The sequence below is a fragment of the Takifugu flavidus genome, chromosome 19 (genome assembly GCF_003711565.1).
Source record: "Takifugu flavidus isolate HTHZ2018 chromosome 19, ASM371156v2, whole genome shotgun sequence".
Lineage (NCBI taxonomy): Eukaryota > Metazoa > Chordata > Actinopteri > Tetraodontiformes > Tetraodontidae > Takifugu > Takifugu flavidus.
This window is the reverse complement of record NC_079538.1, coordinates 3,088,236-3,103,745: the sequence shown is the minus strand read 5'-3', so window position 1 is coordinate 3,103,745 and position 15,510 is coordinate 3,088,236. Positions and strand designations below refer to the sequence as shown.

At 45.8% G+C, this 15,510-nt stretch overlaps 1 protein-coding gene across 1 annotated transcript; it reads right to left on the bottom strand.

The window, feature by feature from the left end:
- Window positions 1-140: 140 nt before the first annotated feature.
- Window positions 141-14,871, bottom strand: cad (carbamoyl-phosphate synthetase 2, aspartate transcarbamylase, and dihydroorotase). The gene is made up of 44 exons (XM_057017024.1): window positions 14,478-14,871; window positions 13,595-13,734; window positions 13,355-13,484; window positions 13,078-13,220; window positions 12,817-12,958; window positions 12,547-12,718; window positions 11,543-11,728; window positions 11,354-11,463; window positions 11,019-11,161; window positions 10,682-10,813; window positions 10,192-10,425; window positions 9,874-10,095; window positions 9,555-9,743; window positions 9,354-9,478; window positions 9,138-9,271; window positions 8,957-9,069; window positions 8,640-8,804; window positions 8,492-8,577; window positions 8,104-8,350; window positions 7,868-7,966; window positions 7,558-7,782; window positions 7,300-7,482; window positions 7,013-7,231; window positions 6,777-6,944; window positions 6,502-6,684; window positions 6,185-6,289; window positions 5,817-6,062; window positions 5,641-5,722; window positions 5,214-5,380; window positions 4,969-5,133; window positions 4,727-4,858; window positions 4,451-4,652; window positions 4,173-4,363; window positions 3,957-4,097; window positions 3,772-3,861; window positions 3,558-3,690; window positions 3,283-3,482; window positions 3,122-3,196; window positions 2,099-2,311; window positions 1,664-1,789; window positions 1,433-1,588; window positions 1,228-1,329; window positions 960-1,054; window positions 141-711 (listed from the first exon to the last, which is right to left on the bottom strand). The coding sequence occupies exons 1-44, from the start codon at window positions 14,566-14,568 to the stop codon at window positions 612-614; spliced, it is 6,702 nt and encodes a 2,233-aa protein (XP_056873004.1). The 5' UTR covers window positions 14,569-14,871; the 3' UTR covers window positions 141-611.
- Window positions 14,872-15,510: the final 639 nt, after the last annotated feature.

Below are 15,510 nucleotides of genomic sequence, written 5' to 3'. Positions count from 1 at the left end.
TCTCAAGGGTAAAGCTTTTTTTTTTTTAGCCCTCAGAGCAACTTTTTATGTGCATAGTTGCATCACTTATTTCTTACCAATTCAGAAATGAGGTAATGTGACACTGACACAGCTGCTACTGCAGAAAACACCACCTGAAATGCTTGTCCCTCCTTTATTTTCTTCATATTCACCCACAATTAGATGACATCTGGTTCTTATAGGAAAATAAAACACAAATCACTGACAGCAACAACAAGTACACTTAAACCAACATCCAGGTATATTGGTCCATTTTCAGTTACTGGTTGTTTTCTGGACATTGATGCTGTAACATGTAGTGACGACAGTAACAAAAGATCGTCAGCTGCTGGCAAAGCTTCCCTAACATCAAGAGTAAAAACAATTGTGATTGGTTTAAAGAGCATATCTAAAGTCACAGTTTAGAAAACAGTATCTGATCCAAGGTGGAAACCTTTACATTGGAATGAAGTGATAAATGACTTTACTAAATACAGCAAAACTGCTTTATAACTTTTTGAAGGTCCACAGATGTGGAATGCCGGTGTATCCCACACAGATCACTCCACACATGATAAGCTGCCTGTCGTGTCTGCAGCGTGTACGTCTGTCTATCTGCCCAGAACGGTGGCGAGTAGGGCCATACGGATATACATCCCATTTTCTGCCTGACGGAAGTAAGCCGCCCTCGGGTCTGTGTCCACTTCCACACTAAGAAAGAAAAGAGGACGAGTCAAGTCTTTTCTCCAAAAACACCAACTGACAAAATAGCAAATATTATTAAAATGAAACTGAATTTAAGTCAACAACACTGGGGACTTTTAAAGAGTTTTGGAATACTTTGGAATTGCTGCTCATGCAACAACTATAATACAATAACTTTATTGCAGAATATAAAAATAACAATTTAATGTGGCTCTACCCAGGTGTCCCAGTTGATGCTGCTGATGTCAGCTCACCTGATTTCATTGACTCTGGGCAGTGGATGCATCACCACCATCTTTTTCTTAGCAACAGTCATAATATGAGGAGTCAGGATGAACTGACCGAAACACTGAGAATGAACAAAAAGATTAGATTAATGTGTGATCACATTTATAGAAATTAAACTGCAAAATTATAGTTCAGGCTTTACAGAAAAATCACAGAACAAAATTACCATTAATCGAATCAGTTAGCAGCTAAAGGGGCTGCGAGGAATTACAGCTTGTATCAAAATTTACTCACAGCCCTGTACTCTTCCTCAGATGCAAACCTCTCCTTCTGGATTCTTGTCATGTAGAGCACATCGGTCTCAGGCAGTGCCTCCTCGATGCTGTCAAACTCTTCCTGCAACAAGAAGACACGCAAAAACAAAATCAAGAGAAGCACTGTGCAGGTTGCCCACTATCACTTATTTACTAATTGACACACACCACACACACACACACACCTGTTTAATGCCCTTTGAAGCCACGAAGTCAATAATTTCTGCTGGCATATGGAGGTTTTTGGGAGCCACGTAGCGCAGCGTGATGCGGTACTGTGTGAGCAGTTTGGCGAGGGAGTGGACAGTACGGCCGTGTTTCAGATCTCCCACCATAGTTATCTGTCGCAGAAACAATGTGACAACATAAGTTGTTGTGAAATTAGGATAACTTTAAGGGATCCTCTGTTCACCCACAGTCATTCCGTTGACCGTCCCCAGCTCTTCCCTGATGGTGAAGACATCCAGCAGCGCCTGGGTTGGGTGCTCCCCAACGCCATCCCCAGCATTGATCACCGGTTTTCGACACTGACGTGAGGCACTCTGAACACAGAGAGACAACAGTACAGCCATGCTGTTACAAAAACAACACATCAAAAGAGTTAAGAAGATAAATCATTCTGTTTTTAAATCACAAGAAACAAAATTTTAGCGAAGTTATCCATTATTTCACACTTTTGCCTCTAGAGGGCGGTGCAAGACTGTATTCAGTGTAATAATCCAAATACAGTAAACTGCTAAATTAACTACATCGATCCTGTCAAAAATCTTAGAATCTGTCCTCGTGCTCTTTAGACTTTAACATTAACGACTACATGACCCTGGCGAGAGCAGACAGTTGCTGACACTCACCTCTACAGCTCCTGGCATTGGGTGTCGGAGCACCAGGACGTCGGCGTAGCAGCTCATGGTCTGGACAGAGTCAGCCAGAGATTCTCCTTTTTGCGAGGACGAAGTGGATTCACTAAAGTGAACCACCGAGCCTCCCAGTCGCTGCATGGCTGCTGAAAAGGAGCTACTGGTGCGAGTGCTGACCTCATAGAACATGGAAGCCATCACCTTACCCTGGACAGTGAAGTGGGATGAACTTATATTTATATAGCATGGGGGTTTCAGTGACTTATCAAATTTAACATTACATCAAATATCTGTCTAACCCGGTAAATAATAAAATACTGTACAGTGGATCCTCTACTTACAAACGTCTCTACATGCGGAATTTTCAGGTCTCAACGGGAAAGTATTTCCTCTTGTTACGAAAGAAATTTCAGGATACGAAAGGCAAAAATACACTACCACTGCTACTCGCAGCTCGGAGTTTAGCGAATGCAAACATGCTAGTAGCTGCTCTGCCATTGGCTATCGCCTAGCATCTTCCCGTCATCCCATTGGCTAGGAGGGACGCCAATATGTACATGTTTGTGTGTATCTCAGCGTCGCCTTCGTCGTCTTCGGGATTTATTGTGGGTGTTCGTATGTTTGTCCATTAGATGGCGCTGTTACCACAAGTGTTAATGTTCGTTACTAGTTTTGACGGCTAATGTAAGATTAGCCTGTAATAGAGTTCATTTTGTTCCTGGAGAAGCCTTGCACTGAATTCCTACATTTATTGTGCGGTAATCTAATTGTAACATGTATTTGTTACATGTTTTTATGCATTTTTATGATTTATAAAAAAAATTATGTCCGAATTTTTGGGGGCTTGGAACGGATTAGGGCATTTACATGGAAAACGCGTCTCTACTTACGTAATTTTCAGGTTACGAAACAATTTCCGGAACCAATTAATTTTGTAAGTAGAGGTCCCACTGTGTTAAGTTTTGGGTTATGGTGCATCACTGCCCTCTGCTGGAGAGTCCTGTAAAGATGGCCTACCTTCAGGATGTCCAGGCTCCGCTCCTTCTGAACCAGCAAACGCAGAGTGTGAGCAACATTGAAGAGGTGCGAGATCTGGAATTTAAAAAAACAAAACGGCACAATAACGTATAAACCCACTCACAAATATGGAGCATTGTAATGCCGGCTGTGCTCTGCACCTGTTCTTTGCTGAACTGCCTGACTGTCAGGATGTGCTGGCCAACCAGTGGGTGCAGCAGAGGGGACATCTGAAAGTGGGATGCCTGCAAAACAGCTGCAGGTCCTGGTCCTGACTGTGGGGACAACAGCCTGGACAGAGGAGGAGGGTGACCGTACCCATCGCCACCGCTGACCATCGCCTGGGAAACTCCAAGCAGCTCTGCAGGGAGCGAGAAATGATGTAATTCAGCACCAAACAACTAAAACTTCACTAGACAAAAATGAGAGGTGGAACCTGGAGGAAGTCCTGGATCAGAGGAGCGGTGGATGCGAGGCGTCAGCAGGTAGCGACCCTCCCGTCGAGGGCTGGGAGCTCTCGTCCGGATCAAGCTTTCTCTGGGAGGAGTCGGGCGAGGGCGTTCTGGGGTCTTCATCATACAGAACAGACAAAAACAAAGTTGTGACTTGCCTTCTACACTTGTTGTTGTTTAATGACATTTAATATTTACTCTGGGAGTTTCTTTGACAGGTTCAGAAGGAAGAATCGGCACGGATGACCACGTCTTCACGTCGTCACCATAACCTGGAGGTACCAACACCTGAAACCGACACAAAGAATGAGAAACTTGTTCTACAATTTAAAAAAAAATTCATGTAAACTGTAAAAAGTGCTCTTTTGTGTTTCTTTGCTAACCTGGCCATCGATGTAGGCCACCTCTCCACGCAGAACCACGCGGCGGACCTTTCCCTTCACCTTCAGCCCCTGGAAAGGTGTCCACTTTGACTTGGTGAACTGCATGGCCTGAGGGATCACCCACTCCTGTTCCAGGTCCACCTGAAAACACAAACTGTTGTTAGTATTTCATAACATCCTCTCATCCCTGCGTTAGCACCAGGTTAGCGCGCATACCTCCACGTAAGTGTTTTCTTGGACAGGCAAGTTGAAAATCCTGCGTGGGTTATCGTACAGACGTTTGATGATATCGTCCAGGGTGAGACGCCCGTCGCTGACAGCGGTCAGGAGCAGTGGCAGCATGGTCTCCAGGCCAGGGTAACCTGGAGGTGGACTGTTGCTGTTCTTCTCTTCCACAGAGTGGGGAGCTACAGAGGCCACACAAATAATGACAACACCAACAGTCAGTCTGAAGGACTATTAATCAGGTGGGTTCTTGTGGTGCGTTGGCTGACCGTGGTCAGTGGCGAAGCAGTCGATGATGTCGAGGTTTTCCCAAAGCGCCTCCATGTCCTCGCGTGAGCCCAGCATGGGCCGCACTTGTGCTCGCCCGTTGCCAATTTCCACCACATTATCCTCGCAGAGGAAGAGGTGATGAGGCGCCACCTCGCATGTGACCTGGATGCCTTTCTGCTTTGCCGCTCGGATGATTGAAATCTGTGAAAAACCAGGAAAATCTGTGATACCTGTGATCATTCTTGCACCATAAAACCAGGAAAATCTGGTTTTACCTCCTCCTTCTTGGCCACATGGCAGATGTGGACTGGCCGCTGGTAGAGCTGAGCTACCATGAGGATGGCAGCGACCGTCTGCTTCTCGGCGTGAGCGACAATGGGCATGTGCTTGGGCCACATCTCAAAGTGCTTCAAAAAAACAGTTTAACGGAATGAAGCAGCACAGAAAACTGGAAAAGCTGAAGACAAGAAAGACAACCTGATGTCTCGGTTTCTTTGGTGTTACTGTGGAAACCTACCTCCATCCACAGAGACACGTTGTCCATTTTCAGGGTGGAGTACGTGTCATTCAGGTACATCTTCAGGCCAACAGCCTGGCTGGCGATGGACGGCAGGATGGCGGCATTGTCGGAGGCGGCACCCACATACAAGGCGTAGTCGCATCGACTGCCTGCTTTGGCCAACTAAAACCACAAACATGCAGCTTCACTGTTAATTTTTTTCCCTAAATGAAAGAGACTTTAGCAGCGAAACAAGTGTGTACCTTCTGAAACTGAGACAGGGTGGCGGGGTCAGTGATGGCGGGGGACGTGTTGGGCATGGCGCACACCAGGGTCACTCCTCCAGCCAGAGCTGCTGCTGTACCAGAGGCGAAGTCCTCCTTATGTGTGGCTCCAGGCTCCCGCAGGTGCACGTGCACGTCGATCAGACCTAACAATCAACCGCAAAGATTTTATCATTCTAGGACTAATTTCTCTAGACAGGAAGTAGATGAAGATGCGAATCTTGATTCTAATGGTCATCAGAACTGGTCATTTTAATTAGACTCAGTTCAATGTTATTTGAAGATAACACAACATTCAGTTCTGAGTTATTCCTTAAAATGTAGGCTTGTCAATTTATTTAAGTGTTTAAATTTAATATTTTTAGTGTCAACAAAACAGCCTTCTGATAGTGTTTTGATGGCTCACCAGGCAGACGGACCAGCTTCTGAGACGTCATGCTGTCAATGTGAGTCTTGACTGGTGGAGCACTGCCGATCTGATGGAGAGCCTGAAAACGTACAGATTCGTGGTAGGTCGGGGTCAGAGGTGGTGGAGTCTATCCCAACCAGTGACTCAGGACTGGTCACCAGTCAATAACTGACCTGAACAAAGAGCTTGGTGCATTTAATATCAATGATGAGCGGGACGGAGTAGTCCACCGCCATGCGCCTCGTCCTGTAACCTTTGGTGACGAACGAGGAGAGCCTCCGACCTCCGCTGTTCCTCATGGACAGGTTGATGACCAGATCAAAGTGATTCTCTTCCAGATAGTTCATGATGCTGCGTTGCTTGTCTTTGGTCGGACACCCGTTGTCATCCTCCTCAAACGGCCAATCGACTGCTTTCACCTGAAACCAGACAGATTCAACCGTTTAAACATCTAAACTAATGATCAACGCGTTATTGATGCAGTGAATGTCACGACTGATGCTGCTGTGTGGACAACAACTCTGCGGGAGGCATATTTTACTTTGACGCCATGTTCCGTGTAGAAATCTGCAGTTCCCAGACTGGCGTACAGGTCATAACCCAGAGACTCCAGGGCCTGAACGGTGGGCAGCAGCTCACTTTTGTTCTGTCAATGTAAATCAACAAAATACATCTTTAGATTAAAAATAAATATCTTAAAAAATACATATCTGAGATTTTTATTATGAGTAAAAGCAAAACATTAAGAAAAAGAGACCCATCATAAAACCTTTTTTGGAGGTCTGTTTCAATTAATGCATCTAATATGCGACATTATTCAATAATCAAGCTTTTACAATGAGGAACACATGCTGGTACCTTATAGCTACCAATGGAGAGCAGGATGTTCTTTTTGGGGATCTTGAAGCCTGTAGAGAGCATGGCTTTCAAATATGCCTCATATCTGTTCTCCCCAAAGCAGGCCACCTCCCCAGTGCTGGTCATCTCTACACCAAGCACCACGTCAGCACCAGCCAATCTAGAGAAGGAGAACTGGGGAACCTGGAGAACACGAGGCACACAGAGTGGTGGCTGGATAAGCTCCAAGTTGGTTCTCTACTGAGTGAGTGAACCGTGTCAGGCGGATCACCTACCTTGACTCCAACAATCCCCTTTCCTGCCATGAGGCCCAGGGGCTCAACATCCTCCCCCATAATGGCCTGAGTAGCCATAGCTACCAGGTCCACACCCAGGGTCTTTGATACGAAGGGGAAGGAGCGAGAGACTCGAACATTGCACTCGATCACCTTCAGCTGGTCGTCCTGGTGGACAGAAAATCACAGGTCAAAACACAAATGCAAAACCTCTCAAAGCCTTCTCTTGTTTTTACCTTTGCAATCAGCTGCAGGTTAAACGGTCCGGTAACCTGCAGCTCTTGACCAATGGCGTGGACGATCATCTTGATCGTCTCCATCGTCTTCTGGTTGAGGTCCTGAGGTGGCGTCACCAAAGTGGCGTCTCCCGAGTGAACGCCGGCATTCTCCACATGCTCCGATATCGCGATGGCCATCACCACCCCGTCGCAGGCTACGGCATCTACATCGATCTCCTGAAAAGGGAAATCATTTTTCCCAAAGCTCCTCAGCAGCAGGAACTTTCAAAGATGCCTTTCCAAACCTTGGCCTCCTGTATGAATTTCGAGATGACGACCGGGTGTTCTTTGGACACGGCCACAGCGCTGCTCAGGTACTTTTCCAGGTCACTGTCACCGTAGGCAACGTTCATGGCTGCACCACTGAGAACGTAGGAGGGCCGGACCAGGCATGGATAACCCACAGTCTCACAAAACTTCATGGCAGACTGCAGAGAGAACAAACGCGATGCAGAAACTTGCTTGATAGTCTAGTGTTGATAGTCTAAAACAAAGATGCTGACTTCAGTGTCGGAGAGCTCCTTCCACTGTGGTTGGCTGATCCCGATGGTGTCCAGCATGCGGGAGAACTTAAACCTGTTCTCAGCACTGTCTATGAACTCTGGCGAGGTTCCCAGGATGCGGCACTGCTGGCGGTGCAGAGACATGGCTATGTTGTTGGGCAGCTGGCCTCCCATAGAGAGGATTATTCCATCTGGATTCTCCCTCTCGTAGATATCCATCACCACCTGAGCACAGAAACCTCCTTAAAAATCTGTCCTAGCCTCACAATGGTTCTTTTCAGTGTGACGCTAACTAGCTGTAACGTCTTACCTCAAAGGAGATTTCGTCAAAGTAGAGACGGTCACACATGTCGTAGTCTGTACTGACAGTTTCTGGGTTATAGTTCACCATGATGGTCTTATAGCCCATCTGCAAAAAAAGGCGACAACAAGAGAAAAATAATCATCAGTAACTGTCACCACCCTAAACGGGTGTACCTCAGGGATTCGCTCTGGGGCCTCTTCAGCCCCGTATATGTGATCTTGAGCCAGACTGTGTGGGCTGACCTTCCTGAGTTCAGTGATGCATCCAACTGCGCACCAGTCAAACTCCACGCTGCTGCCGATGCGGTAGACGCCTGAGCCGATCACCATCACGTGCTGGTCGTTGAAATGCAGGTCGTTCTCTGTACCGTGGTATGTCAGGTACAGGTAGTTGGTGAAGGCAGGCCACTCGGCGGCCACTGTGTCGATCTGCTTCACCACGGGCAGGATGGACCGTTCATGACGCAGCTTTCTCACCACAAGCTCAGTGCTGCAAACCAGAACACGATACAGCAAGTGAAATCAAAATACTCGGCCTTACGGAGACGGGGATGACCAGTGAAGCTCCTCACACCGGGTTTGCAATGAGCAGATGATTAGAAAATGTGAGCAGTTTGGAATTTTCACCCACCTCTGCACAGCGAGCGCTATCTGCTTGTCCGAGAAGCCGAGCTGCTTGGCTTTGAGTATCACCTCTGCAGGCATGGCGCTCTCGTCCTGCTTACAGAAGGGACGTGTAAGGAGGACATTAAAAATGAGCGACACACGATCAGCCTCACCTGGTTGTAAGTCTCCAGCAAGCGCTCGTGGTCAGTGATGTTCTTCATCTTGTGCAGGAACCAGCGGTCAATCTTAGTTAGCTCGTACAGCTGGTCCACGGTGTAACCAGCTCTGAAGGCTGCAGCCAGGACAAAGATGCGCTTATCTGTTGGCGTCTGCAACTCCTGGGAGACAAACAATTATTCAGACAGCATTATTTTATTACATTTAGATATTAAAATCAATAATTGCAGCAAAAGAACTATATTTGTAAGCAGCATGTTTGTCCTTTAACTATGCTGTCATGTTGATTCATGATGCCTTAAGACTAATTTACCTTTTCAGAAACAGGTTTGATGGTGTGATCGAAGCCGACACAGTTCTCATCCACCATCCTCAGAGCTTTCTGGAAGGCCTCCTCAAAGCTTCGGCCGATAGCCATCACCTCACCTGTCCACAATCAAATAGATTTTATGCAAATGTGGAGACAGGAGTGTTGATGTGTCACCGTCTCTTACCAACACTCTTCATGGAGCTGCCTATCTTGGTGGAAACCCTGAGGAACTTGCTGAGATCCCAGCGAGGCACCTTCACCACACAGTAGTCCAAACTCGGCTCAAAGTTGGCTGTTGTCGAGTTGGTCACAGAGTTCCTAAATAAAATAACAACCAGGAAAATATATAAAAGAAGAAAATATTCTTTGCACTGACAAGTAAAGAGATATAACGACATACTTCAGCTGGGGCAGTGGGATGCCCAGACCCAGTTTAGCTGCGACATAGGCTAAAGGATAACCCGTGGCCTTGCTCGCCAGGGCCGAGCTACGCGATAGGCGAGCATTCACCTCAATGATGTAGTACTACGGACAGGGGAGGGAGACTTGAAATAATCTGCAGATTAGGAATGACTGGATGTTATTTATTCTGTGCTGGTACCTGCTCAGACTCTGGGTTCAGAGCATACTGGATGTTACACTCCCCAACAATGCCGAGGTGTCTAATGACTTTGATGGCCGTGTTCCTCAGCATGTTGTATTCATAGTCATTGAGCGTTTGACTCGGCGCCACCACAATGGATTCTCCCGTATGGATTCCCAGAGGGTCGATGTTCTCCATGTTACACACCTAAATGAGAAGAAGCAATCAGAATGTGCAGGATTTTACTCAGTGTTTACCCTCTAATCTAACCGACCACGAAAAAGTTAAATTCATCAGATACTCTCCAAACTCGGTCATTTTTAAAGTCTTTACTCACGGTGACGCAGTTGTCGTAGGCATCTCGAACAACCTCATACTCGATCTCCTTCCAGCCTTTGAGTGATTTGTCCACCAGGACCTGTGACGTGTGTGCAAACGCCGACGTCACCAAAGAGACAAGCTCCTCACTGTTGTTGGCGAAGCCTGAACCCAGTCCTCCAAGAGCGAATGCTGAACGGACCAGAACAGGGTAGCCCAGACGTTCTGCGGCAGAGACAGCCTACAACAGAGGTCAGGACAGATAGAAACACAGAGCTCCAGAAGAACATTGATGGAAGAATGAGCAAAGGTTATAAACCAGCTTGTTTCTCCTTACCTGCTCCACAGACAGTGCTGCTTCACTGGGAGCCACATGTTCGTTGATCTCTTCCATTTTCTCCACAAAGATTTTCCTGTCTTCGGTCATCTCAATGGAGGCCACTGGCGTCCCCAGAACCGTGACTTTATACTTCTCCAGGATCCCCTGCTTGGTGAGCTCCACCCCGCAGTTCAAGGCCGTCTGACCACCGAAGGTCAGCAGCACACCGTCAGGTCGCTCATTCTTTATCACCTGAGGAGAACAAGGAAGGGCAGGTGTGATATCTGAGAATGGGATAGAATCAAAACTGAGGTGAGTGAGCATTACTCAGAGCTCTTTACTGTACACTGACATTTGTAGTTTCTCGGCTTCACTCGCAGAGCTTTTTGTGTATTTTGCATGTTGTACAGGCAGGATATAAGGAGTAGATGCAGATGTTTATGTTGTAGGTGCTTTTTCCAGATAAAATGTTTGTCACTTAAAGCGTGTGTAAAGAGTCTATCCATACCTGGGTGACATACTCTGGTGTGATAGGCAGGAAATAGACTTTGTCAGCCAGCCCCTTAGAAGTCTGGACAGTTGCGATGTTGGGGTTGATCAGCACTGTCTGGATGTTCTCCTCCTTGAGAGCTTTAATAGCCTAAAACACAAAACAAAATTAGATCAACTACCACAAATAACACAATCATTTGAAGCTCTTTCATGATCATATTTTAGTTTTCTTTAAATTTAGCAGCTTGTAGATGCACATTTGAACATTTATAACCAACCAGTCATAACATGCAGTTGTTCCCTGCATTTCAAAAACACTGCAGTAATCTTATCAGAGGGGATTCCAGACAGACCTGAGAGCCAGAGTAGTCAAATTCCCCAGCCTGGCCAATGGACAGTCCTCCTGAGCCCAGGATTAAGACCTTTTTGGGTCGGACTACCTCATTAGGGTTCAAGGTATCCGGGTAAACGAGGTGGTCCATCAGACGCTGCTTCACTGATGAAATGACGCACGAGAGGTGTTATTTTGTTGTTTATTGTTCTTCCTGTAAGATACAACTGCCAGCAGGAAATGTTACAACAAAGAGATGATGGTGCTAATGAATTTACAGGGCTGCAAAGAAACAATGCTACAAAAATTATAATAAAATGAATCAAAGATCTGCATTTGAAATACTGTAACAGGTACCGGATTTGGAAACGTTGCCCTCCTTGTGGTCTTTTACAGTGCTGAGGAAGACGTCAAACAGGCTGACCAGGTCTGTGGGGCCGGCCTTGTGTTCTGGATGGAACTGAACGCTGGGGAGAAAAGCAGCATATCAAATTAAACTGAAAAACAAACCATTTTTTGTTGACTCATCCAGCCAGCTGCCTGAACCTGAACAGGGGTTTTGTGTTGTGTATGATGCCCTCGTTGGTGTGGTCGTTGGCGTTGGTGAAGAGGACGTCCCAGTCCTCCGGCAGTGAGGCAGGGTCCACAGCAAAGCCGTGATTTTGGCTGGTGATGAAGCAGCGATCTGTTCCCTTGTGTATGCACGGTTGGTTGTGGCCACGGTTCCCGTACCTGAACAAGTGGTGAAAAACTTCAGCTGGTGGGACCCATAGGCCTGGATGTGATTTTCAACATCTGCGCCCACAATACATTTTTAATGAATTTGTCCACAGCAGAGACGTGAAGGAGCACATTACTCAAATACAATGTGATACAATACTTTGATCCCGCTGAAATGACACCATCAAATGCACAGTCCAGCAGGGCAGGGGAAACAGTGTCTGACTACTGTGACCTTCACACTGAGCCTGATAAAATTTCCGATGAGTCTCAGGGGAAAAGACCCCCCCCACAGATGTGACTGTGGAGGGAGCAACCTTGTCTCTCTTGTTTGTTCAGTCTTTTTCACAACAGGGACAGATTACACTGCAGCACTCTGCTCATACAGGAGATCCCAGACAGCTGAGATCAGCAAAGCTCTGGAGTTCACACCACCGCGCTCCCAAAGCTGCTGTTGGCATGAAAGTTCATCCTACACAACTTCAGCGGAGCTTCCCTGACTCGGGTCACTGAGGGCATAGTTCAACCTCATTCTAAAAATCCATAAACCAATCTGACTTTTCCCATTTGAAGGCCTGATTTTCACCACTGACTGCTTCATTTTTTCACACAATAAAATGCCAACTAGGTGTAACAGAGGAGATAAACCAAGAATGTAAGCAGTTAATTCAACTACAACTGCAGATGATGTCATTCAACAAGCGGTTTAATTTTATGTTCTGATTCTTTATAGTTTTGTTATTTATCAGTAAAATTGTTCCAGATAAGAAATAACTAGCTTCATGCGCACGCTCAGCATTACTTTAATAACCCCTCAAAGTTGTACTGACTTCATCTTGTAGGTCTTGGATCCGATGACCAAAGACAGCAGCTGGTGTCCCAGACAAATACCAAAAAGAGGCTTTGGATGTTCCACACAGACCACCTTTTTCAGGTTGTTGATGGTGGCCTGACAGAGCTGGGGGTCCCCGGGACCATTACTGACGAACAGACCATCAAATTCTACAAGCAACAACAGCGTAAAGATGCAAAGGTGATGGAGCTGTGCGCAGTAAAGGCAGGGCACTTTTCAAAGCAGCTTTCATTTCAGTTTGTCGGACCTGCGCTGTCCAGCGGGTAGTCCCAGGGTACGACGGTAACACGGGCTCCCCTCTGAGCCAGGCAGCGGATCTGGTTGTACTTGATGCCACAGTCCACCACTGTGATCCTCAAACCTCCACTAGGGTTGAAAACTCTGGGCTCCTGGTGATGATCAATGGAGAAGAAACCGAAGTTTCTCAATTGAATCAATCAGTTCACCCTATTTAAGAAAACCTAGGATTTTAATAATCAATTTGAATATCAGGATTTGGCTGACAAACCTTAATTGAGACCTCCTGGACCAGGTTCCTTTCATCTGGATTATCAAAGGGAACTGTCTCCTCAGGTGTTCCATCCACGACCAGCTTCCCCAACATGGTCCCCTTCTCCCTGATCTTTTTTGTCAGACTGCGTGTGTCGATTCCTGCAGTTACAAAATACAACATTTTTAAAAAGCTACATTTGCTTCTTTTTTGTTTTCGACCACTTGTGTGATTTTTTTTAATTGTTGGACTTTATCCTACAATCTAGTAAAGTCGTAATCAAGATGTCCGTGACCTTGTAATCCCGGAACACCTTGCTCTTTGAGCCACTGGTCCAGCGACTTGACTGAACTCCAGTGACTGGGATTCTCTGACAGCTCTCCAATGATCAGAGCAGCAGCGTAGATCTGGGACGACTCGAACCACTAAAAAACAAAACACAGAGAAGCAGCATAAACACACAAACACGACCCGGTAGGTATGGCAAATTTAACTTTTCAAAGAAAAGTGTGACAGAAAGAAAGTAACTAGCCACCTTGCTCAGTCCAAACTCCCCCTCCTCATCCTTTGGTACACCATAGTTGCCCACGAGTGGGTAGGTGAGGGTCAGCAGCTGGCAGCGATAGGATGGGTCAGTCAGAGCCTCTGGGTAGCCCACCATGCCCGTCTGAAACACTGGACACACAAAAGTCAGCAGTCTTTACGTCCAGTTCAGTTTAACGTCACACAGAGAGTTCATGCCCTCAACAGGGTTACTAGACGATCAGATGTGCACCCACATCTTCACAGAATCATTTCCCCACACATTTTTAATGAGCTGCTCTGTGCACATCAGTGCACACCCACAGATCTGGTGGTCCACCTACTGTATGTAAAAGGGTTTCACTCATAGAATCATGACAGGTGACCATCACTGAGCACACAAGGAACTGGTTCCAACAATATAAAGGCTCACAACAAGAGCTGTGCACGACTTCAGGGATATGAGACATGATTTATGCAATCAGTGTTTTTCTTCTTAAATGCATTTTCTCATCTACTTTGTCAGCAAAAATAACTGTTGCCTAATCTTAAACAGAATCCGGAGGTGGTTTCAATATCTCAAATCTGTCCACCGTCATCAAAGCTAATTATACACGTAGTTAACATGAACATATCCCCACGACATATACCGTACGCACCATTAAATATAAACGTATAGGTTTATACATGAAGTGTGCATCTGGAGAAGAGATCAGTTATTAGAGTTTAGGCGCTTTACAACTAAATAAGCGCACATCTGGGCGAACCTTAAGTATGAACTATTGAAACAGATAACGGAGTGCGTCTGCAGCATTGTGCGACTTGCAACAGCTCCGATGGGATCAATAAAGGATACATGAGAAATTAAAATTGTGGAAAATGTTCCAACGACTCACCAACTTCTCCGGACACCGACGCGTTTGCACCAAAAAGGAGGCCCTTAAAAGTCGTCCCGTCCTCCAGAATCAAACTCGCCATTTTTGACATGTTTTTTTCCTCAAATAGTGAATGAGATTCTACTTGTGCGCCAACCGGAAAACTGATGGATGATTCACAGCTCTGAGAGGCTCCACGTGAAGAACACGCTGCGCGAAAAAAAACAGTCAAAAACCTCGCCAACAGCAGCAGGGCGAATTCCTACCGCAGTTCTGGGGTATCCGATGAAATTGAGGGGGGGTGATGGAGCCTAATTGAAAATTAATTCAATCTCTTCGGATCAAACGGACGTGAGGACAAGAACAAGGTGTTCCACACACGCTGCCAGCAGTGTGGAAGTCGATCCGAAGCCCGGACCTGCAGGTTTAACCCGGGCGAATTTCCTTCATCCGCCTAGACTTTTCAAAATAAAAGACACAACGTGGAACCGTGAACAATGAGTGACAATCCTGAAAATAATCAGAGACGGGTCGGTTAAAAATGTGGATTTTTGGAAAGCAAAACATGATTACAGAAAATCATTGAATTAAAAAAAATCCATATTTAACAGCTGAACATTTAGGAAGAATATTGCCAGGAACGGTGTTTGGTAGAGTGAACTGAATATAAAGCATTTTTATGTTTTTATGAGGCTTGGTTTTGACGAGCTTTTTTGAAATATGGTACAACATTGTTATGTCAATTATTCAACCTGTCGTACTGATCATTTTATTCCCCATTCAACTTTATACACTGCTACTCACCTTAATTTGAAGCCTGAATATCATATTTCCGGTATAATGACGACAACTTTATGCATATCGACGTAGGCCAAGCGTCACCGTGGCGTACTTAATAACTTCTGACGTTAGATCGGTGTTTTATTTTGTAATGAATGTCCTTATTATCAAATGGCAGAAAATACTGTCAAATAGATAAAATGTGATAATATCCATGTAGTGTAAATATGTGCCGGAAAAATTATTTTTATTACTTAAAGGATGCGTTGAGGTT